The sequence below is a fragment of the Heterocephalus glaber genome, unplaced genomic scaffold (assembly GCF_053883595.1).
Source record: "Heterocephalus glaber isolate CG9 unplaced genomic scaffold, H.glaber_assembly_v1.0 deba00001444, whole genome shotgun sequence".
Taxonomy (NCBI): domain Eukaryota; kingdom Metazoa; phylum Chordata; class Mammalia; order Rodentia; family Bathyergidae; genus Heterocephalus; species Heterocephalus glaber.
The window spans coordinates 13849244-13872584 of NW_028258297.1; the positions used below are offsets into that span (position 1 = coordinate 13849244).

General features: G+C 39.1%; 1 protein-coding gene across 12 annotated transcripts in view; it reads left to right on the forward strand.

Annotated features, from left to right (window-relative positions):
* The window catches only part of Dnai7 (dynein axonemal intermediate chain 7), a 77717-nt gene that overhangs the window by 50636 nt on the left and 3740 nt on the right, over positions 1-23341 (forward strand). For 8 of the 12 annotated variants that reach the window (XM_021259084.2, XM_021259083.2, XM_087213987.1 and 5 more), the window contains 4 exons: positions 6651-6726; positions 16372-16532; positions 19007-19163; positions 22219-22433. In XM_021259084.2, coding sequence (XP_021114743.2) covers positions 6651-6726; positions 16372-16532; positions 19007-19163; positions 22219-22433 — 609 coding nt within the window. The remainder of the gene's footprint in view (positions 1-6650; positions 6727-16371; positions 16533-19006; positions 19164-22218; positions 22434-23341) is intronic. The other 4 variants (XM_087213986.1, XM_087213988.1, XM_087213989.1 and 1 more) reach the window with 2 other exon arrangements.

A 23341-nucleotide genomic window follows, 5' to 3' on the forward strand; every position in this document is an offset into this window, starting at 1 on the left:
TTTGTTCATGAAAGTCTTTGCCTGTACCTATGTCCTCAAGAGTTCTACCCATTCTATCTTCCAGGAGATTTAGTGTTTTTGTTTTAATATTTAGATCTCTGTTCCATTTTTATTTTAGTTTAGTGTCTGCTGAGAGATACGGTTCTAGTTTTATTCTTTGGCTTGTGGAAAGCCAGTTTTTTCAGCACCACTTATTAAAGAGGCTATCCTTCTTCCAGGAAGTGTTTGGCCCCTTTGTCAAAGATAAGGTGGCTCAGTTTGTTTGGAGTTGTTTCTGCATCTTCTAATCTCTTCCATTGATCCTCAGGTCTGTTTTGGTGCCAATACAATTCTGTTTATCACTGTAGCTTTTTTTTTTTTGAAACAGGGTCTTCCTATGTAGCTCAGGTTGACCTTGAACTCTCTGTAGGCTAGGCTCAGACTCTGGCAGTCCTCCTACCTCAGCTTACTGAGTGCTGGGTTTACAGTCATGTACTATCGAACCTGGCTTTGAATTACTTCAAAGTTCAAGTTACAAGTAGTCTCTAAGATACTCTAAACAGCCAAGTGTGGTGGCACATGTCTATAGTCCAGTACTTGGGTGGCTGAGCCAGGAAGGTGATGACCAGGAGTTCAAAGCCAGCCTGGACTCCATAGTGAGTTCAAGGCCAACCTAAGCAACATAGCGAGACCTTGTCTCAAAAAAAAAAAAAAGCAAATAAGATACTTTAAACAGATACAGGACTTAACATTAAAATTATGTATTTTATATAATTATACATAATAGAAACTTGTTATTTGTCAGACATTTACTAAGTCCCTCCTGTAAGGAATTAAATATGATCACAGTCTTGTGGGGAAGGGTAATGGTTACTGAATGATATGTGCAATGAGAGATACTATGCCTGAAGACTAAATTTTTACTAAAGGTAAAACTAATATAGAAGAAAAACAAGTGAACAAATAGTCTTCTCTGGTACGATAACATTATATGGCCTGAATCTTTTGATGTAGCCACGGAAGTTTGATAAGGAAAGGAAGTTATTCTGGTCAGTGGGAGAGGTATGGATCCATGAAATATCTTAGATATTTGGGGATTTCTTTGCATCACTGCAGACAAATTAAAACTCCATGGAAATAGCTGATGTAAACTCCTAGAGTCCAAGCTCCTTATCATTCAGCTACCTCCACCCTTTGACACATTCACTTGATCAGTGGTTTTCCTTGGATCTTGTTCTTTTTTTTTTTTTGGTACCAGGGATTGAACTCAGGTCCTTGTCCTTGCACAGCAGGTGTCAGAACCACTGAGCTAAATCCCTGGCCCTGGACCTTTTTCTTTTTTCTTTACTCAACAACTATTTGTTGGATGCCTGTCTTTCTATAGGAGTCACTGCTCTGGCTCCAGGAGACACAACAAATAATTTTCCTACCGTCATTATTTACATCCAGTTTAAGAGAAACCGGCAAAAATAAGAAAAAATAGCAGATTTCAGATAGTAACAACTGCAATGTGCACAATCGGGCAGTTGCCTCTTTAGATGGAGTGGTTGGAGAAGGCCTGTCTGATGGGATGGTGATTAGCTAAGTCCCAGAGGACAAGGAGGACTTGGCTGCTGATTAAAGTAAAAATATCCTTAGGGCACACTGAAGGGAAGGGTTGTAGGGGAGAAATGAGGACCAGGAAGGAAGCTGATGGACTTAGGATGGACTTTGATGAAACCAGAATATTCGGGGGCAGAGAAAGTAGGACATTGCTGGCTAGAGTGAGAGGTGATCTTGTGGTGTAAACGTTATGTATTATAGATCATTATAAATCTATAAACAGTGCAACTCAAAATTCCAATTGATAATTTTTTTTGTACCGGGAATTGAACTTGGGGCTTCACCCTGGCCAGGCAGGCACTGCACCACTGAGCTACTGATACGGAAAAGTTTTAGATAACTTAATAGATTGAATATTAAGGTAGTTGTAGAAGCAAAATAAGTAATGTGTTCTTTTAAAATTTGCTTTTCCTGTAACTCCTTGTTTAAGGTGAAGATTATCTGACTCTAACCAGTAACTTCATTAACCTAACAAAGTTACCATGGCAGGGTGAATTTACAATGTATATGGCCTATCTTGTGTCTGTGACTTGTAAATAAGAACTGGAATTGTATTTACATATCAAAGACCATTAGGGATGAGATAATGGCTAAAAAGGATATAAAAAGGGAAATGCTGAACAAAGGGCACGGATATTGACCAGACTGGTTTCTGGCATTCCCGTCTGCTTGCGAGAAGAAATTTTATTATTTTATCCGAATTCCGTGTCTCTGTGTATTTCTTCCCAAGATTTCTGTAACACTACATGCCTGGCCCCCAATTGGTCATTTTTGAGCTTTGACAAAATACTATTAAAGTCTATAAAGAAAAAAAAAATACATGGAAAATGTCCCATTTTTGTAAAAATTATGGTGAAAAAGTACTTCCATTGCCAGATATAAAACATGATGAAAATAGGAATAAAGAAAAACATTTTTTGTTTTGTTTTGTTTTTTGAGACCGGGTCTCACTATGTAGTTCAGGCTAGCCTTGAACTCACTATGTAGCCTAGGCTGGCCTGGAACTCACAATGATCTTCCTCCCTCAGCCTTCTGAGTGCTGGGATTACAGGCATGCGCCACCACCACCAGCCTGAAAAAAATATAGTTTAGCTTCATTATCAACACAAGGAGCTTTATCATGTGTAGTAAAGGATTATATTGTTAACAACTGAGGTTTGAAGTTCAGATTTTGTGCAAGAGTACGTTCTGATGGCACAGCTGCTATAGGAAGTTAAACTTTCCCTGCAAAGGGTCAGTCAACCAATCTGCTGAAGTAAACTGACAACAAACAGATTAATAGGAAAAGAAATAACAAATTAATGTGCACAGGAGCCAAAATCTGAAACTCAAAGAAGGGCTGGATGCTTGAAGCTTGAATCCTCATTTCATAAAGGACAAGAAACTGGAGGATGGAGCAATTTAGAGGAACAGTGAGTGATTTTAGAGGAGCTGTTTGGGCCCAGGGGCAGTCAGAGCCTAGGACAAAGCTCTCTGATCGCTACATGTGCTATTTGATTTCCAGCATCTTCCTCTGTGATGTGACTTTACTCTTCCTAGGTTAGTGAAATTTCAGTGAGAGTACTAAAGATAATTGTGTTCTGTTTTTCAGATTTGATCTAAAATTTAGGTAGACAAGGGAACCCCAGAGAAAGTTTGCCCTGCCTGCCCTTGGATTGGAGGAGGTGGTCACAGCCACCTTGGGTCTGGGGTGCTTTTTTAGTTTCCTTTAGTTCATGTTCAGGGGGCCAAAACAGCACACCACACCTTGGGGTGTCTTTTTTTTGTACCCTGTATTAGCTTTCCATCAATAAAACAAGTTACCTGGGATGATTCACTTACCAAGGGAAAAGGTTTCTTTTGGCTCATGGTGTAGAGGTTCCAGTGCAGGATCAGGCAGACTCATTGCTTCCAGGCCTCTGGTGGCAGAGGGTAAGTAGCAATGGCAGAGACCAAAGTGCTCTCCTTATGGCGAGGAAGCAAAAGAGAAAGGGAAGTTGAGGTCCCACCGTCCCCAATACCTAATACCCCATAGCCCTGCTCCTCCTAGGGTCCACAGTTCCTGCCAGGGGACCCAGCCTCTTGCCCATGGACTTTGGGGCAACACTTGTATCTAAACCATAGCGAGCACCAACACTTGCAACATAATTTAATTTTCAGTCTGTTTATGTCTTAAGTTTCTTATAGGTAGCATATTGTTTGGTCTTGTTTTTTAATTTATTCGGCCAATCTGTATCTTTAATTGGAGAATTTAGTTCGTTTACATTTTAGGTTATTATTAAATAGTACAGACTTATTCCTGGCCTTTTGTTGATTTCTTCCTGCTGCTTTGAATATTGTTTTTTTTTTCTTCCTTTCTTGTTCATCTTCATGGCTTGATGATTTGCTGCATTGATAATGGTTGATTCTTTTTATTTTTCTTTTGTCTATTTACTCTTTTAAGGGAATTCATATTTTCATATGATGTCATTATGGTAGTTCTCTCTCTTGGATTTCTGTATGTAAGACTCCTTTTAAGCATCTTTCGTAAGCCTGGTCTGGTGGTCAAGAATTTTCTCATTTTTTGTTTTTGTTGTTGTTTTGCTTTTTGAGACAGGGTCTCACCATTTAGTTCAGGCCGCCTTTGAACTCACTATGTAGCCCAGGCTGGCTTCAAACTCACAGTGGTCTTCTTGCCTCAGCCTCCCAAGTGCTGGGATCACAGGTGTGTGCTACCATGCCCAATGGAGTTTTTCTTTATTTTAGAGCTACTTATTTCTCCATTTTTGAAGGATAGCCTTGCTAAGTATATTAAACTTGGACAGCTATTATTTTCTTTTGGGACATAGAATGCATCATTCCATTCCTTCTTGGCATGTAATATTTCTGCTCAAAAATCTACTCTTAATGGGTTGCCATTAAATGTGACTTAGTGTTTTTGCAGAGCTTAAAATTCTTTGTCTTGCACTTTTGACATTTTGACTACTGTATGCCATGGTGTAGAGCTTCTCACATCTATTTGGGGTTCTATAAGGGTTTTTTTTTGTTTTTTTACATGATCTCTAGGTATTTTGCAAGGTTAAGGAAGTTTTCTGCTATTATTTTATTAAACATGTTGTCTATACTTTTAACTTTTCTCTTATTGACTTCGGGTATTACAAAGATGTGGATGTCTGTTCATTTACTGATGTCCCATCGTCGTAAATGCTCTAATCCCTCCTCCCCCTCCACTTCCTCTCCCTCCTGCTGCTGCTGGGATATTTCAAAAGATTTCTATTACAAGCTTAGATATTCGTTGTTTTGCTTGATCTAATCTGTTATTGAGCCTTTTGAAACAATATCTCATTTGTCTTATTGAGCTTTTTCCTTTCAAGATTTCTGTTTAGGTCATTTGCAAAATCTCTATCCCTTCACTGAATTTCTCATTTATATTCTGTGTTGTTTTGCTAATTTCATTCCATTGTTTTTCTGATCTTTTTTTTTTTTGGTAGTACTGGAAATTGAACTCAGGACTGTTGCACCAAACTGCATTCTCAGCCCTTTTTATTTCTTATTTTGAGACTGGGTCTCCTAAATTGCCTAGGCTGGGCTCAGACTTGAGATCCTTCTGCTTTAGCCTCAGAGTGCTGGGATCACAGGTGTGCACCACTGTGTCCAGCTCCTTCATTTGAATTCCTAATTAGGCATTTCATCTGCTTTAATTTTTTTCTTTGGACTCCATTGCTAGTGTTACGAACTTTGGGAGATATCGTACTGCCTTGCTTTTTTATATTTCTTATGTTCCTTTCTGGAGATCTGCACATTGCGGCTGAGATATCATTATCATTTTTACAGGGTGGCCTTATTAGTAAATGGCTTTCTCCTCAAGATACGTTGTGGGGTATCGTATTTATTATGCAGTGCGGCTTCATTTCCAGCTGGGCACGATAGTGTAAACTCCCTGTAACTCCTTTGGCTGTGATTTGTGAGTTTGGGCACAGTACCTACTACATCAGGATCCTAGAAACGGCTGAATCTATGTATTAGCAAGACTGGGGACACTGTAGCAGCTCAGCCAGGTGTAGCACAGACAGCAGTATGTGTGGTGCTCGCTGTGTGGCTGCTCCTACATGGTAGCGGTGGCCTCTGTCGGGTTACAGGGGTCCCTTCAGGCATCACTGATGCCAGCTCAGTAACTAGCAAGGGCCTGACGCCTGACCCTTGCTAGTAGTGAAGAATCTAGAGCAGTTGTTCCACCAGACAGTGGCATGGATCCACCTCCTCACAGGAGAAAGGCTGTAGCGGGAACCCCAGCTCCTCCTTGTGAGGAGGAGCGCCTCCTTGTGGCGCTCACAGGGCGTCCTAACAGCAAGGAGCAGTCAGACCAGGGGTGATTGTGGTCGGGGCAGCAAGTACTGCGGAGCGCCTGCCCACCGTTGAGATCCTACCCACGGGGCTGTGCCTCGCTCTGGTGCTGGGCTAGGAGAGGCACAGACAGGGCCAGAGCCAGCGAAATTACAGGGAGGGCCTCCTCTGGCTCCCTTCCCAAAGCCAGGCCATTGGCAGATTTCAGGTTACTCATCTAAGTGTGCTGCAAACCTTCGAGGATTCTGCAGGTTCGCAGCAGCTGGGATTCCAGTGCGACTGATGTCACACTGATGTCTGCAGGGACCGTACTTTCCAACTTGGTACCGGCAGAGAGCGAGGGTGGCAGATGTGGCTGTGTTTTCTCTCACCATCGTGTTGCCCCAGGTCTATAATCACTAGGGCTCGGATCTGCCTCCTCCTGAGTCCCCCGCCTCCCACTCCCACCGCCCAGGGCAGCCCTGCACCTGATGCTTGGGACCTTCCTTCGGAGGGGACAGGGTGAGTGCCATCGTAAACCCTAAATAAAACTTCTTATAATTTGCATTGCTTCCCATGGTCCTACTTTTTACACTTGAGGGTGTTCAGAGGAGAATCTGAGCAGAGTAGTGAAGTTCAGTGGAGTTGTGCTCGTTTGCTTTCAATTTTAGCCCATAGCAAGGATCAGAATTCAGGTGGCAGCTATAGGAAGTGGGAACTGGAACACAAGATGATGGAGCTGAAGTAGAAAGGTTTCCGTGTGGTGATTTGATTTGTTTTGCTTGTAGACTTCTGTCAAGAAAGAATCGAAAGCCACAGAATGTGAACTGGAGATGAAATTACTAAGTGAAACGGTTGCAGCAGGTATTCCAAATTGCATTTTCAGAATTCAACTTTATTGAGATTTTCTTCTCACAAAAGTAATGCAAGGTCATTGAAAAAATAAAACTGCAGGCATTGCAGAAATTTAAAGTGAAAATTCTTCAGAGTCCCTCCCTTGAGATAATGTGTTAATAGACTTATTTGCTTTCTCTAATTTTTTTACGTTTTAAAAATTAATTTTATTGGTACATTTTAGATATACATATTGATAACATTCATCATAGGGAATTTGTACCTGTACATGAAATATCTTGATTCTTTTTTCTCATTCCCCTCCCCTCCCTCAACCCCTCTTCCCCTCCTTATTTACAAAAGCTTTGTTTGCGTTTTTTCCTTCAAGTCTTTATTCCTTTTTCCTTCCTTCCTTTCCTAATCCCCTCCCTTGTTCCCCTTCCCATTTGAATATTTTCTTCCTGTTTCATAGTATCCAGTAAGCATTTTGGTCCTTTTTAAAAATTTTGGTTACTCAAACCAGAGAAACAATATGATATTTAAACATGTGTGTCCAATTTATTTCACTTAAGAGTGTGGTCTCAAGGTGCATCCATTTACCTAGAAATGGCTCAAGTTTATCCTTTATGGCAGATATATATATATATATATATATCACACCATATATATTTTTATCACATTTGGGCTTTTTTTTTTCTGGTACCAGGGATCAAACTCAGGACCTAGCGCTTGGGAAGCAGGCGTGGTACCACTGAGCTAAATCCCTGACCCTGGGCTGTTTCTAAGAATTAGTTATTACTAACTGTGCTGCTATAAACATGGGTATGCATATATCACTATGGTATGATGCTTTTAATTTTTTTTAATAATATTAATTTGGGGTACATTTTAGGTATACAGTACATTTACATTTATCATTGAGTGTTTGTACCTGTGCATGATGTATCTTGGTTCTTATTTTTTCCGCATTACCTGTCTGCCCTTTACCCCTTAATTCTTTAGGGAAGAAGAATAGCTGGGTCAAATGGGACCTCTAGTTTTAGTTTTTGAGGACTCTCCACACTGATTTCCACAGTGGTTGCACCAGTCCACACTCCCACCAGCAGTGGAGAAGGGTTCCTTTCCCCGCCCCCAGCCCCGCCAGCATTTGTTATTGGTTGATTTCTTGAAAACAGCCATTCTTTCTGGCATGAGATTGATTCTCAGTATTTTAATTTGTATCACTTGAATGCCGGTGATGTTGAATATTTTTTCATATATTTATTTCCCATTTATACTTCATCTAAGAAATGTCTTTTCATTTCAGAGGCCCATTTTTGGATTGGAGCCTTAAATATGGGGGGTCTGATTTTTTTTGAGTTCTTTACATATTCTAGATATTAGTTCTTTGTCTGAGAAATAGCTGGCAACTTTTTGTTCCCAGACTGTGAGTTATCTCTTTACTCTGTTGGTGGTTTCTTTTGCTGTGCAAAATGGTTTTTAATAAGATGAGATCCCAGTTGTTGATTCTTTGTGCTATGTTCTGTGTGATTGGGTTTTTGTTCATAGTCTTTGCCTACACTGTCTTCAAGAGTTCTACCTATTCTAACTTCCAGCAGATTTAGTGTTTCTATTTTAGTATTTAGATCGTTGATCCACTTTGATTTTAGTTTAGTGCATGGTGAAAGATATGGGTTTAGTTTTATTCTTTGGCATGTGAAAAGTCAGTTTTTCCAGCACCATTTATTAAAGAGGCTGTCTTTCCTCCAGTGAGGGTGTTTGGCCCCTTTGTCAAAGACAAGGTGGCTGAATGTGTTTGGAGTTGTTTTTGCATCTTCCAGTCTGTTCCACTGATCCTCAGATCTGTTGTTTTTTGTTGTTGTTGTTTTGGAATTTTTGTTTTGTTCTTTTGACAGTGTGCTGTTTTTATCAATTTAGTTTTGTAGTATAATTTCAAGTCAGGGATTGTGATGCCCTTTGCCTTGCCTTTGTTGTTCAGAATTGCTTATGCTAGTCTAGATCTCTTCTGATTCCAAATCAATTTTAGGATTGTCTTCTCTAATTTTGTGAAGTATGCCATTCATATTTTGATAGAGATTGCATTAAATCTGTATAACAATTTTGGAGTATGGCCATTTTCACTATATTGGTTCTGCCAGAGGTCAGGGATTTAACTCAGTGGCACCATGCCTCACTCACAAGTGCAAGGTTCTGAGTTCGATTCCCAGTACTGGGGGAAAAAAAGAAAAAAAATGGAAATATATTGGTTCTGCCTATCCAAGAACAAGGGATATCCTTCCACTTTCTGATATCCTCCTCAATCTCCTTTTTCAGACTACTGTAGTTTTCAATGTAAAGGTCTTTTCTTTCTTTTGTTAGATTAATTCCTACATATTTCATTTTTGGATGCTATTTGTGAAAGGTGTAGTTTCCCTATTTTCTCTCTCAGTGAGTTTGTTATTTGTGTACAAGAATGCTATTGATTTTTGAGTGTTGACTTTGTGTACAACTATGCTACTGAATTTAGTTTTTAAATCTAGAAGTCTTTTGGTGGAGTTTTTGGGGTCTTCTATGTAGAGTATCATGTCATTTGCAAATAATGATAATTTAACTTCTTCCTTTCCTACCTTCATTTTATTTCTTTCTGTTGTCTAATTGCTCTGACTAATGTTTCCAGAACTATATTGAACAGGATTGGTGACAATGGACAACCTTGTCTTGTTCCTGATTTTAGAATAAAAGTTTTCAGGTTTTTTCCATTTAGTATGATATTAGCTGTTGGTTTGTCATAGGTAGCTTTTATCAGATTGAGATAAAGACCATCCATTCCAATTTTCTGTAGCATTTTTATCATGAATGGGTGTTGGACTTTGTCAGATGCTTTTTCTGCATCTATTGAGAGGATTATATGGTTTTTGTCTTCAGTTCTGTTAATATAGTGTATTGCATTTATTGATTTGTGTAGTTGAACCATCCTTGCATCCCTGAAATGAATCCTGCTTGGTCATGGTATATAATTTTCTTGATGATTTGCTGCATTCTCTTTGCCAGTATCTTATTGAGGATTTTGGCGTCTATGTTTCTTTGGGAGGTTGGCCTGTAGGTCTCTCTTTTGGTTGCATCCTTCTCTGGTTTTGGTATCAGGGTAGTGCTTATTTCCAGGATTGAGTTTGGGAGCATTGCTTCCCTTTTAATTTCATTAGTTTGAGGAGTAGTGACATTAGATCTTCTCTAAATTTCTTGTAGAATTCAGCAGTGAATCCATCAGGACCTGGGCTCTTCTTTGTTGGTTGGTTTTTAATTATATCTTCAATTTTAATTTACTGATATTGGGTTATTTAGAATATGTCTTCTTGATTCAGGTTATGTAATCCACATATATCTAGGAATCTGTCCATTTCATCTGTGTTTTCCATCTTACTAGAAAACAGGTTCTCTCTAAACTATTTACGAAATGGCCCTTTGTGGAAAGTTTGCTGACTGTGTGAGTCAGCTTTTCATTACTATAATAAGAGGCTGAGATAATCAGCTTATAAAGAAAGGGTTCATTTTGGCTCACAGTTTCCGAGGCTTTAGTCCATGGTCATTTGACCCCACTGTTTTGGGCCTGTGAAAAGTCAGCAATCATGGCAGAGCAAAACCCATCACTTTATGCCTGGTGCAAAAGACAGAAGCAGGAAGGGCTTGGCCCCACAATCAGTTTAAGGGCAAGTGCCAGTAACCTGCAGACCTCCCACTGGACCCCACCCCTTAAAGGGTCTACTACCTCCCAGTAGCACTAAGCTGGGGACTAACATGGGCCCTTGGGGGGCAGCCTAGACACAAACTGAAGTCTGACTGAAGGAAGGAATCAGGCAGCAGTATCCTCTTAATTCAGGAATTTAGTTACCACCCGTGGGCAAGAGAAGTGACCACACTTCAATCTTAAAGTATTTACACACCAGAATTTCACTTGAGGGAAGATGAGTTTTCTACCAAAGCAGGAAACTTGCCCGTCCCGGTTTGTTTAGAATATGCTATTCCAGGGAGCTCATCATTTGTTCAGAGTTGTCTCCAGCCACAGTGAGTCATATTCCAGGAAGGACTTGAGTAGTTTCCCGTAGCACTGTACACCATGGAAGAGAAGAGCACCAAGTGCTTTCTCAAAGTGATGTGGGAATGGGTGAGATAGCAAAGGAGAAGAATCAAGTCATTTCAAAGCCGGCCAAGAAGGCAGGCAGCACTGTATATTTGCAGAAAGCAAAATAAACTGGATTGGGAGTTTGATAAAAGGCTTGTCAAAGAAATACATTCTGTTTAAATCTTGGTAGCAAGAAATGCTTGTGTTCCATAGCTATGCCCTGTGCTGCTCCATTTTTAAGGGATGTTCTCAAAATACTTTACACTCCATCTAGGGACATCACAGTAAACAACAAGTGTGGATTTGCACCCACGCCCTTTGCACACCTCCTGAAAGCTGTTCGCTGTAGGCAGTGCTTTACAGCTCAGGGGCCAGGTGCCACCCTTGCTGCTTGGGCCTTGAGGCCAGTGTTGGGCTCTGCCAACCCTCTGCCATCCCCACCTGTGCACTCTTGAAGAGCAGGTATTTACATTTTACACTCAGGCCTGCATGAGGTCACTTTCTTTGTAAGGAGGATATATCACTTAGCAAGAAACTTAGGCAAATGTGTTTTCTAAGCTTTAAAATCAGCTTTAGAATTCTGTGTGGTAATGTGCAATGCAGCAAAACTACCTTTGGTAAATTATTTATTTATTTCATTGTTTGGTTTTTTATGATGTTGAGTTTTCCTTTCGATAATGAATAATGTGAGTGACCTAGAACGTTGTCCTATTACTGAATTATATTTTGCAGGTACAAATTAAGAAAACTAAGGGAGCATCTGGGTGTGTACATATTTTTTGTTTCACTGATGTTTTTATTCAAAGAATAATGATCACTTTCCACATTTGGCAGTGTCGTGCTGCACACTTGCACAAGGGTGTTGAGACTCAATAAAATTAAGGTTCATGCAATGAAAAAATAAAACAGGTTCTCAAAGTAGGTAGTAATGATCTGGATTTCTGTAGGATTCATTGTGATTTTACCCTTTTCATTCCTAATTGCATGGATTTGAGTCTTTTTTTTTTTTTTTTTTTTTTTTTTTGGACAAGGTTGGCTAAGGGTTTGTCAATTTTAATGAATCTTTCAAAGAACCAACTACTTAATTCATTGATCCTATTAGTCTCAATTGCATTAATTCCTGCTCTAATTTCTTTTTAAATTTCATCTGTGACCCATTGGTTGTTCAGATGGGTTTTATTTAATTTCCATGTGTTCAGTGTTGGGCATTCATGGTTTACTTCATTTTCTTAAGCTCCTCTGTTTTTTAAAATCTGTATCTTCTCTAGATTCACTAATTATGCCTTCATTATGGCTGCCACCTCTAAAATTATCTGAGAAATTATTTCTGACTTGAGTTTTTCCTAGAGTCTCATTCATTTGCTTTGTTCTTCTGTTGTTACTATTTCAGATAGTCCAGATAGCTGGCTTTCAAATTGTTCTACCTCACTGCTGCTTGGGTTTGCCTTTGGAAAGCTGGATGTCTGGGATTGCATCTTGCTTCTGTGTCTTCTCATTTTTTAATTTAAAAATAATTTTAAGTTTAATTCCTGTGCTGATGCTTATAAATTGTGTATGGTAGGTATCTTTATTGCTAGTATTGGGAACCCTTAGGAAATTACTACCTCTCAGCAATGTCTTCCATGTGTCGCAGGCTTTTGGGTTTTGAGTCTGTTGCAAGATCCTACCTCTTTAATTTATTGAGGATGAGAAATTGCTGCCTATTCGGCCTAGGCCTTGGTTCTTGGCACTGACCTGTGGTATTGTTTAAGACCCTCAGGCCATCTCAGTCTTGGCAAACTTGGAAGAACAACTGATTTAGAACAATTACATCACCTTGGCTAACGTAGTATAATCAGTAATAACAATAGCATCAAACACACCCTAGAAAATGACAAACTGGAAATGATTAATTTGTCAACTTTAACCACAGGAACAAGATCTGTAGTTATATAACAAAATTTAAAACAAACCAGAAAGTTTTATACAGTAAATATCCTCTCAATATGGTGATTTTAAAGGGGTTAGGGGAAAAAAATAGAGAAATAGAACAGAAAGGGTTTAGAATCAAGGCTAGAGGACAAAGGAAGATTATGCAAGCTTTGGGAACTCGTAAAGAAGACAGGAGGGAAAGAAAGAAGAAAGTGTTTCTCTTGAATAAAAACAAGAACAATCAATCAAGAAAAACAGGAAAAAAAATGTCCACTTCAGGGTATATTTCTGCTGTCACTGGTTGACAGGGGAGGCAGACAGAGCCCACATCCCTGTTGATTGATCCCAGCAAGCCAGCAATTGCATTATGGCCGAGATGGACAATCCCAGCAAACCTCAGCCTTTAGTTCCACTGAAGTTGAGGCTGCTTATGGTTTCTGGCTTTGAGGCTAGGATCCAAGGTTTTCAGCCCACAACACTTCAAGTACCTCCTGCCAGCTTCAACTCTGCTTCTTGCTGCCTTGAACTCAGCTCCCTGGCCTCTTGCCAGCTTGAATTCAACTATGTGTCACCTTAGCACTTGGAGCTGCTAGATGGAGCCAACCTGAAGCTGCTCTGAGTTCTGACTTTAGTTGGCCTCTCTCCAAAATGGCTACTGGCCAATTACCTTCTCCTGGGGGCATCTGAATCCAAATAACTCATTAGCCACTGCAGTCTACTGTGTCCATTGCTCAATTTCACTGATATGCTTCTTTGTGGGGGACTCTGGGATCACCAGTAGTCACCATATGTCTGCAGGTTTGAGCTGCGCCTCCCATGCCAGGAGCAGGGGCTCAGGGAGAAAGCACTGCTTGCTACCTCCCTCTTATTCACTGTGTTCCCTCTTGTTGCTTTCCCTGTAGACTCTAATTCTCACTTCAGATCCTTGATGGACCCCGGGGACCCACTTCTTCCTTCCTTCTCTTCCTCACATTGCTATATTCCAGCGTCTGGGTTCCAAATATGAGAGAGGCTGTTTCTCTGCTGCTCATCATTCCGCCATCCTCCCAGAAGTCTGTTGCTTTCTCTAATTCTCTCTCTCAATTTTTCATAGCCATGGGATCATAACACACAAATGTTTTGTTGAAAATTACTGTGCTTTTCTCCACTTAACATTGTATGTACATAGAACACAATACTTACTTTAGATAAATGAACAGTCAACATTGTTATAAGAATGTATTAGTAACCTCACTTTTTTTAGAAGCCGAAAATGTCCATCCAATAACAGAACATTATTTAAATCTCTATTGATAGTAAAGTTATTTGTCATTATTTGTAACCAGTGTTGTCATGAACTTTGACAAGCACACATACACTAATGGGGAATACCTCAACATTTTAAAGTATTTGAGTTTTTGTATTTAGTCTTATCCTGGCAAATAGTCATTGGATATAATTTAGAAATGTGATAGTGATGTTTAACTTGTTGATCGTCTAGTTTGAGATTTGTGTCTGTCTTTTCTGATAACTTCATCACCCCGTGGCCAAAGAAGTCCTGGGCACTCATAGGTAGAGGGAACCCTGACAGGAGTTTGCTGGCTCTGGCCATATCTGTTCCTGTTCTCTGCTAGCCAGGTACTTATGTGAGCTGAAGGATAATATCAAGCTTTTCTATGTGGTGGTCCCCAAATAATATATATCATAGCCATCTAAATTTGGACACAGAATTCTTGCTTTGTTAGGTAAATAAATTATTAAATACATTTAAAAACTGAAGGTACAATATACTGAATGTACACAAGGAAAAAAGGGCAATTGCTTAGCTTGGGTTTTCTCAGGTTATTTCCCTTTACTTTCGGTGCCTGATCTCCATGGGTTAAATTCAGTGCCATCTTCTTGCTTGCTTGCTTTTATGGAAGAGAAAAGTTGTAATAATAATACTATGTGTTTACCATGTGTCTAGTACCAGCTCATTCTTTCTCCAAATTCTGTAAGATAGATACTATTATATCCACTTTATAGTTGAAAAAACTAAGACTAGAGCTGTTAATTAACATCTTGACTAAGGTCACATAGCTCGTAAAGGGTGAAGTCTTTAATGGTCTGACTTCCCTTTCTTAATCACAGCCCTATTTCAGAAATCTTTGGTGAGAGGTATGGACGTTCCCTGTGACATGTGGCTTTGAATATTCCTTTTGATTGTGCACTGAGATTACTGAAAAATAGGATTTCCCAGAAAATTTCTGAACACCAGAGGTTAACCGGTCCAGTTTCTTCACTTTCAAGGCTTCAACCCTATTTTTCTATAAGCTGGTTCTATTTTCGGTTTTTTAAAAAATTAACTTTAATTTCATATATGGACCAAAATTTACTTTTTACCCTTTTTCTCCTTCTGGCTTTTTAGTCCCATGATGTCCAATTTTAAGAAATAAGTTTGGCAATTATCAAATTTTGTATTGAACCTTTTTGCCAGTACTGGGAATTGAACCTGGGACCTTTCCACTAAACTACATTGTCAGGCCTTTTATTTTTTAATATTTTCAGATTTTGAGATTGTAAATTCACTAAGTTTCCCAAGCTGGATCTAACCTTGTGATCATCTGTCTCAGCTTCCAGGAGTGCTGGGATTACAGGCATGCACCACCATGCTTGGCCAAAACTATTTATTATCTTTTTTAAAATGTAATTTTTGTTTTTAATAGGAACACATGCTTATTATATGCCTATTTCTAAAATGTTAGTATGCAGAATATGAAGGAAGCCCTCCCTGAACCCTGTCATACACACTAGTTCTACTTCCAAGTTTAGCTCCATGAATAGTTAATTTTTAAAAAAATTTATTAGTACATGTTTGCAGTACATAATGATTACATTCACTTAGGGAATTAGTACATGTACATAACACATTTCAATTTTTTCCCCTTCCCTCCACCCCATTTACTTTTCCAGCATCAGATCCATTTATTTATAAGACCTTATAAAGTTAATTATCTTATATATGTGTTGAAAACCAGACAAATAGGCCAAAGAAGATAAAAAACATATGAGACAATTGTACTAAGTCAAGGTACACTTTTAGATCCATTGCCCACACTGTATTATAATATTTTTTCTCTCCTTTTTTGAGTTTTTTTCATATACTAGAAACCATGTGATATTTAAACGTGTGTGTCTGAGTTACTTAACATTATGGTCTCAAGGTGCATCCATTTCCTATAAATGACTCAAGTTTATCCTTTATGGCAGAGTAGTAATCTACTGTGTATAAATACCATATTTTCTTTATACCATCAAGAAATCAACCAATAACAAATGCTGGCAAGTCTGTGGTGGGACTGTAAAGTGATACAATCACTATGGAAATCAGTATAGAGGTTCCGCAAAAAACTAAAAATAGAAATTCCATTTGACCCAGCCATTACCCTTCTTGGTTTCTTCCCAAAAGATTTAAAGACATCATAGCACGATAATGTATACATACCTATGTGTATAGTAGCAAAATTCACAATAGCTAAATCCTGGAAACAGCCTATATGCCCAACAATCAATCAATAGTTCTGAATTAAACACTTTTTTAAAAGATTTAGCAGCTATTTAAAACTTCCTTACTAGTATTAGGATTTTTCATTTCACATCTAATACAAAAATGTTGTGGATCTATTTAAAAACTGTATTAACTTTAGCACAGCTGAACCTGATAAAGAATGCTCCTGAAAAGCCAGAAGTCTCTGAAAGCAAGGAGGTGGATTTATGCCAGTTCACCATTCTGGGTGGCGTGTACCACTTGGATATTTTGGAGCTCCCCCCACAGTGTAAACCAGTGAAAGGCTGGATGATGGTGGAGGTATGTAAAGTCTTTAAGCCAAACTTACAAGCAAAATAGTTTTCCCATGTTTTTACCTCATCTCAGATAATGTCAAGCACTGAGGATTTAGCTCAGTGGCACCGAGCCTGCCTTGCAAGTGCAAGGTCCTGAGTTCGATCCCCAGTACCCACGCCCCACCCCCAAAGTCAATGTCAAGTGACCTTTGACCTTATTAAGCACTCCAAATGCTAAATGCAATTTTAAGCCATCTTGAATTTATAGGTATTAAAGATCTGAATCAAATATTAAAGGAATCTAAAACATGGATTTTAAAACTAGACTATGCTAATTGTAAACTTCCAGCACTAACATCTGGAAGTGCCAATTTGGCCTTGATAATCTAGATCAGAGGTTGGCAGTTTCTCTGTAAAAGGCCAGGAGGTGAATATTTTCAGTCTTCTGGGCCAACCAGCTCTGTTGAAACCACTCAGCTCTGCTCTTGGAGTGCTAAAACTGCTTTATGTAAACTAATGGGCACGTGCAGACTCCCTTCAACTTTATTTACAAACAGAGGTGGTGGGAGACATTTCCCAGAGAAAGTTTTTTAAAGGTTTTTAAGGTTTTAGAAAGGTTTTTAAGTTTGCAGACTGATTGGTTGGATCTGTGGTTGTCACCATGTGATCCCTGGGCAACCAACCTCTCTCATCATCGGGGAATTTGCTAGAAAGGCAAATTCAGGAGTCCTGCCTCAAACTTACTGAGTCAGAATCTCCAAAGTGAAGCTTGGCAATCTGTTTTAGCCAGAACTCCCTGAAGATTCTTTCTGATCTCAATCCTTGATTCACAAAGCATGGTTCCTTGAATCAGCAGTAGCACTGAACCAGCAATACAAACATTGCCTTGAAATGTCTGAGAAATGCATCCTTCGTGGCATGGCCTCAGGCTTACTGATCTCTACTTTAACTGGATCCTCAGATAATTCATGTACACATTAAAGTCTGAGAAGTGCTGATCCTGGTGATGCCTTGCTGTCAATGCATGGGCAGTGCTGCATGGTAAGCATGCTGCTGCTGATAGCAATGATCTGACAGATCAGATTTCAAGGAGTTCACACCCTTGTTCCCTAAGTTGTATCACTTCTGGTAGTGTTGGTTTGTTTTAACATCGTGGTGGCTTGAATCTCTCTCTCTCCCTTGTAGCTCAGTGCATAGACAGATTACCATCTTGATCTCACACACAATCCCATACATTAAGGATCTTGTTGCATTCTTGTATTTACAGCTCAACTTTTTCCCCCAGAGTCTTTATAGACATTTCTCCCAATTACCCTCCCCAATAAAATTTTAATCTGCAGGTAATACTTTATATCTGTTTATGTGCTATATGGGCTTTATATGTAAGAGGAGTGTTTTCTTTTTCCCCAACTAATTTTGATATTGCCATTTTTTTCCTTTCTCCCCCCAAATGAGAATGCAATTTATTAGAGAAAGCCTGAGGGAGAGAGACACTTTTGGCTGTTGCCACTTCAGAGAATCCTTTTGAATCTGCCTTCCATACTTGAGGGATACCCAGTGGACAGGGGACAGACTAAGGAAGACTGCCTCCTGATGAAGGCAGGCCTTCAAGACTCTGTCCGTACCTGAGCCAGGGTTTTTAAGGATCCACACAGAAATCTATTACTGTTCTTAAATTTTGTTCTGTTACCAGTACTCCAGGCTTTGCATCTGCACCCAATGAATTCACACCTATTTCTCTCTCCTGCAACGAAACACTCCTTTTTCTCCCAAGGGTTTAAAAAAAAAAAATCTCTACAATTATTTTCTTTGTGTGTGAGAGAGAGAGGGGGGAGTGGAGACAGACAGGGTCTCGCCATGTAGTCCAGCCTGGCCTTGAACTTTCTATTGCAGCCCAGGCTGGCCTCAACTCAGGGCAGTCTTCCTGCCTCAGCCTCCCAAGTGCTGGGATTATAGGCATGTGCCACCACACCTGGCTTTTTCTGTCTTTTCTGACATTTTTAATCTTCATTCCCTAGATCCTTTTCTGCTGCTTTCAAATAATGCACAAAGCTCCCTTATTCTGGGAAAATCGGCTGTCTGCTTTACTTTCACCCACTCATCATCACACTTCTCAGAAGTTGCCTACACTTCGATTACCTATGTGTCCTTCCCGAGAAATCAGAACATGTCACTCAGCGTCCCACAGATCTGCTTGTGCTGTCTCAAAGTCATCTTGTAATCTTTGGCAAATTAATTTCTCTAAGACTTAGTTATCAAGTACAGGCTTTGTGGGATTCCTCAGAGGAATAAATTGATGTTTTCTATCACAGAACTTGCCCCATGGAAGTTCTATAGTTACATTCGAGTTCAGTAATTTTCTCTTCATTTGTCTTTGTTTTCTTGTGACATTTTGTTAGTAGGGACCAAATGACATGCTTATTACAAATTACTTGGTTTATTTATTTTTACGTCTTTAACTGTTACCTTCTAACTTGGTGTTTTCGTCATTTTTTAAAGATACTCAAAGAAGGATTACAGAAATTTACATATCCTCCAGAAATCACAGAAAACTTTGAAACAGAAAATGCTTTTCCGCCTATAGAAGTCACTCTTCAGGTTCAGGAGAAAGTAGCCTTTTTTGAGGAACCTATGGTCGCAAGGTGGGATGCTAAAGGTACAGCAATACCAACTTTTATAATTACTTCATAAAAAGAGGGATAATAACACCAATCCATAAATTGATCATAAAATGTAGTGTGTAAACTGAGTTTCTTGTTTTAGACATATTGACGCCAGCCAGTTCTAGGATCTTTGTTTTCTTTGCTTTTGATAGAAAGGCATAGGAGCTGGAATTTTAAATTTTGTTGAATTTTTGTTATTAGGTTCTAAAATGCCAATATTTTCCATAGCCTATGAATAACAAATTTATGGCTGTACCATTGTTTAAAAAACGAATGAGGGCCAGGGATTTAGCTCAGTGGTTCCGCTGCCTGCCTCGAAAGTGCAAGGTCCTGAGTTCAATCCCCAGTACCAAAAATAAATAAATAAATAAATAATGAAAAGTCAAAAGCATAACCTATCTCACAAAATAACCCAATAATTTGGATTGAGGTGATTCAGATTTATTTTAACATTATCCACCTATAAATTGCAAACAAGTATCAGAGTTGGAATAGATGGGAAACCAGAGAGAGAGGAAAAGTAGCCACTGTATACTACTTTATAACTTGATCCCTCCACCCCCAACAGGTGATCAAACTCAGGACCTTGCACTTGCTAGGCAGGTGTGGTATAACTTGATTCTTGAACCACAGGAAACGGTTACTTTTGCAGACTATTAAATACATATTAATAAAAACAGACGTACAAGCTAATGATTTGAAAATCATTACCAAATACCTTTTATGGTAGGATGGCTGAATTTTGAAAGTTCTTTGTCTTGTGTATCAAGTTGTGTGGTTGTAAGAAACCCATGTGAAAGTTATAGGACTTTATTTTCAGAGTTGCTTTGCATCCATTTGTTTGTGAGGGATTTATATACTTGGTGATACACTGGGAACAGATCCTCAAGGCACAGGTCTCTCATTCTACGTTTTAGTCACAGGGACAGATAATTTATAGGAACTTCTACCAAAAGGCGTAAATATTTTGTAGTTGCTTATGAATGCCCCAATGCTCCAAAACCACAATTCATTATTTATATTCTAGAAATAGTTTGAATTAAAAATTAGTACCTTCTCATAAACTATGAAATACATAAAAATGAACAATTATGTAACTTTTTCTTTCATGTTGCTTTAGAGGTGCTGATAGTAATGTCCCTAAATACCACATTAAAAATGATCCACATTGAGGCTGGAGATTTAGCTCAGTGGTTCTGCCACCTGCCTCGCACGTGCAAGGATCTGAGTTCGATCCTCAGTACCAAAAAAAAAAATGATCCATACTAAATTAGAATTACACAAGGTAATTTATAAATGTCTTTTGCAGAATTTGACTATGCAACTGTACTGATTAGTAATAATTTACAGCCCCAGTAATTTTTTTAAGCTATGGGGAAACTTTATCAGGAAATACTGGGAGAATTTCTTTGATAGGCAATAATATTAACCTTTACAAATTGATTTTGTTAATTACCAATAAAAAGAGAAATAATAATTTGCATGCAATTGCATTTGTTGTATTAAATTTAAGAATAAAACCTAGTCCGTGGAACCCTCCATGTGAGAAGAGGGAAGAGCCAGGTAGCCATGGAGACTGGATCTAATGAGACAGTGCTTCACCCACTAGTCCTATAAGTATGTGAAATGAGGAGACATAGGGTAGAAATGAAACATAGTTCCTCCTTCCGGGAGTTCTCAAAGTCACGGGAGAGGCAGCCAGGGAAAAGATCAGATGCTATGCAGTCAGGTACTGGAACAGACAGGCCTAAGTTGCTGCAGGGCTCAACAGTGACCTGGGTTGATCTCATAGGATGGGATATTGAACAGGGCCTTAAAGATGAAAAGGACATTGTGTGTGTCTGTCTTTGTGTGGACCTCGGTTTTCAATTCTCTTGGGTAGATACCTAGAAGAGGAATAGCTGGGGTGAGTGGTAAATTTATGTTTGAGAAACTGCCAAACTGTTTCTTCAAAGTCAATGGACAATTTTACATGAACGTTTTCATTTCTCCACCTCCGTGCCAACATTTGTTATTATCTGTCATTCTAGGGAGTGGGAAGTGGTATGTTATTGTGGACTGAATTTGTACTTCCTTAGTGATGAATACCAGTGAACATCTTTTTATGTACTTATTAGCCTTTCATATATCTTCTTTGGTGTGATTTTATTCAATAAGTTTTCTCACTTTTAAATTAGGTTTTAGACTTTTCCTATAAATGCAGCCATACATGTTCTTTTGTGTCTCTTACAACTCAAAAAGGGCCAAGTTTTAGAGATAGGAAGTATATTAACGGCAAGCTGCCTGGGAGTGGGAATTGACTGTGAATAGATCTTATTTTGAACTTCTGATATAATCAGATTGTGTTTATGGTTGTACAACTGTGTAAATTTACTAAAAATAATTGAAATGGTATACTTCAAACAGGTGAAAAGCTGTTTAAAAAGAGGAAGAGCATTTCTCTAAAACATTAGGGGAGAGTATTCTAGGAAAAAAAGGACTGCATGTACAAAGGCCCAGAGAAAAACAATGTTGTTGGGAAAGGTACAAAAATGGGGCTGAAGGGCTGGGGATTTAGCTCAGTGGTTCTGCCGCCTGCCCTGCAAGCGCAAGGGCCTGAGTTCGATCCCCGGTACCAAAAAAAAAAAAAAAAACGGAGCAGGGTGGGGGCAAAACAGGTCTGGGAAATGGCAAGGAATGGAAGGAGAAAAGTGAGTCAATGCTTCACTCTGAAGGTCTTAAAGACCGTGCTGTGAGCTTGGTCTTAATCCTGGAGGCAGGGAAATGCTCAGGGAAGGTGGCTTTTTATTAAGCTTTTCATCCATCCATTCATTCATTTTTATTTATTTTGGTTTTTTGAGACAGGCTTTCACTATGTAGTTCAGGCTGGGCTTGAACTCACAGCCATCCTCCTGCCTCAGCCTCCTGAGTGCTGTGATTACAGGCGTGTGCCACCCCACCCAGCTAGATTTTATTCTTAATGTAAAGGATCACTGACATAGATAGCTACATTGACCTCATTTTTGTAGGAAAAAATGAAACTGATGTCACTGTTCATTTACTATAAAGGTAAATACTGGCGAACTGATGGCATTAGTGACGTGTATTACACCCCAGAAAAAAAACTTATATCATTCAACCTGGAAACCTTTGGCCCTGTTACCTTGATGCAAGACACTCATATTAACATGCCGTACCAGTCGTGGGAACTACAACCACTTGATGTGAATAAAGCACTTCTGACTGTGACAACAGTATTTACTGAGATTCAGATACAAATTAAGGTAAGTTCCTGGTCTAGCAAGTCTTTGGATAGCATAATGTGTTGAAACAGTCATTGATTTATATATTCAAACACAAGCACTTTATAATTACATATAAAATCTACACTGAGCTATTTCTAATTAAGATACTAATTGAATAAATAGGCAATAACACGTGAGTAGTGAGGGTCACAGTTGTCCCCTGAAGTTACTACAGGTAGACCAATGAATAGGCCAGCAAGCCTGGTTTAGTATGCATTTCAGTTTTTGAGTCACCCTGAAGTGGCTCCATAATCATCATCCAAGCATTTGAAATTCCCTCTGAAGTTGTTCTCTCTCTAAATGACACTACTGTTCATCAGTCAGAAAATATTACAGAGACAATATTAGATTAGTGATTGCCTGGTGCTGAGGGTAGGAATGGAGACTAACTGTAAATGGACATATGTGATTTTCTCAGGCAGAATGAAAATGTTCTTAAAATGATTTATGGTGATAGTTATACTACTTGATAAAGTTTCTCAAAATGATGGCATTGGGGCAGGAGGATCACTGTGTGTTTGAGGCCAGCCTGATCTACATAATGAGAACCTAACCTCCCCAACGACTGCATCGTATATGTGAAATGGTGAATTTTGTGCTATGTAAAATGTATCTCAATGATTGTTTTTATAAAGACAGCCTAGAAGTCTTAATATTTATCAAACTTTGCTTTTAAAATTAGATGGGAGAGCCAGAGCTTAGGATTGTCAGTGCTACAAAGTACCTTAAAGCATTTCTAATCTGCCCTCATGGAGGGAAACTGAGGCCCAAAGTGGTCTGGAGTGAAGTGGCCTTCCTAATCTTGATAGTGGTGCTTTCCCACAGTATCTCAGCTGCCCCCAGTACCCGGGTGGCAAAGATGCTTTCTCTAGGCTAACGGGAAGATA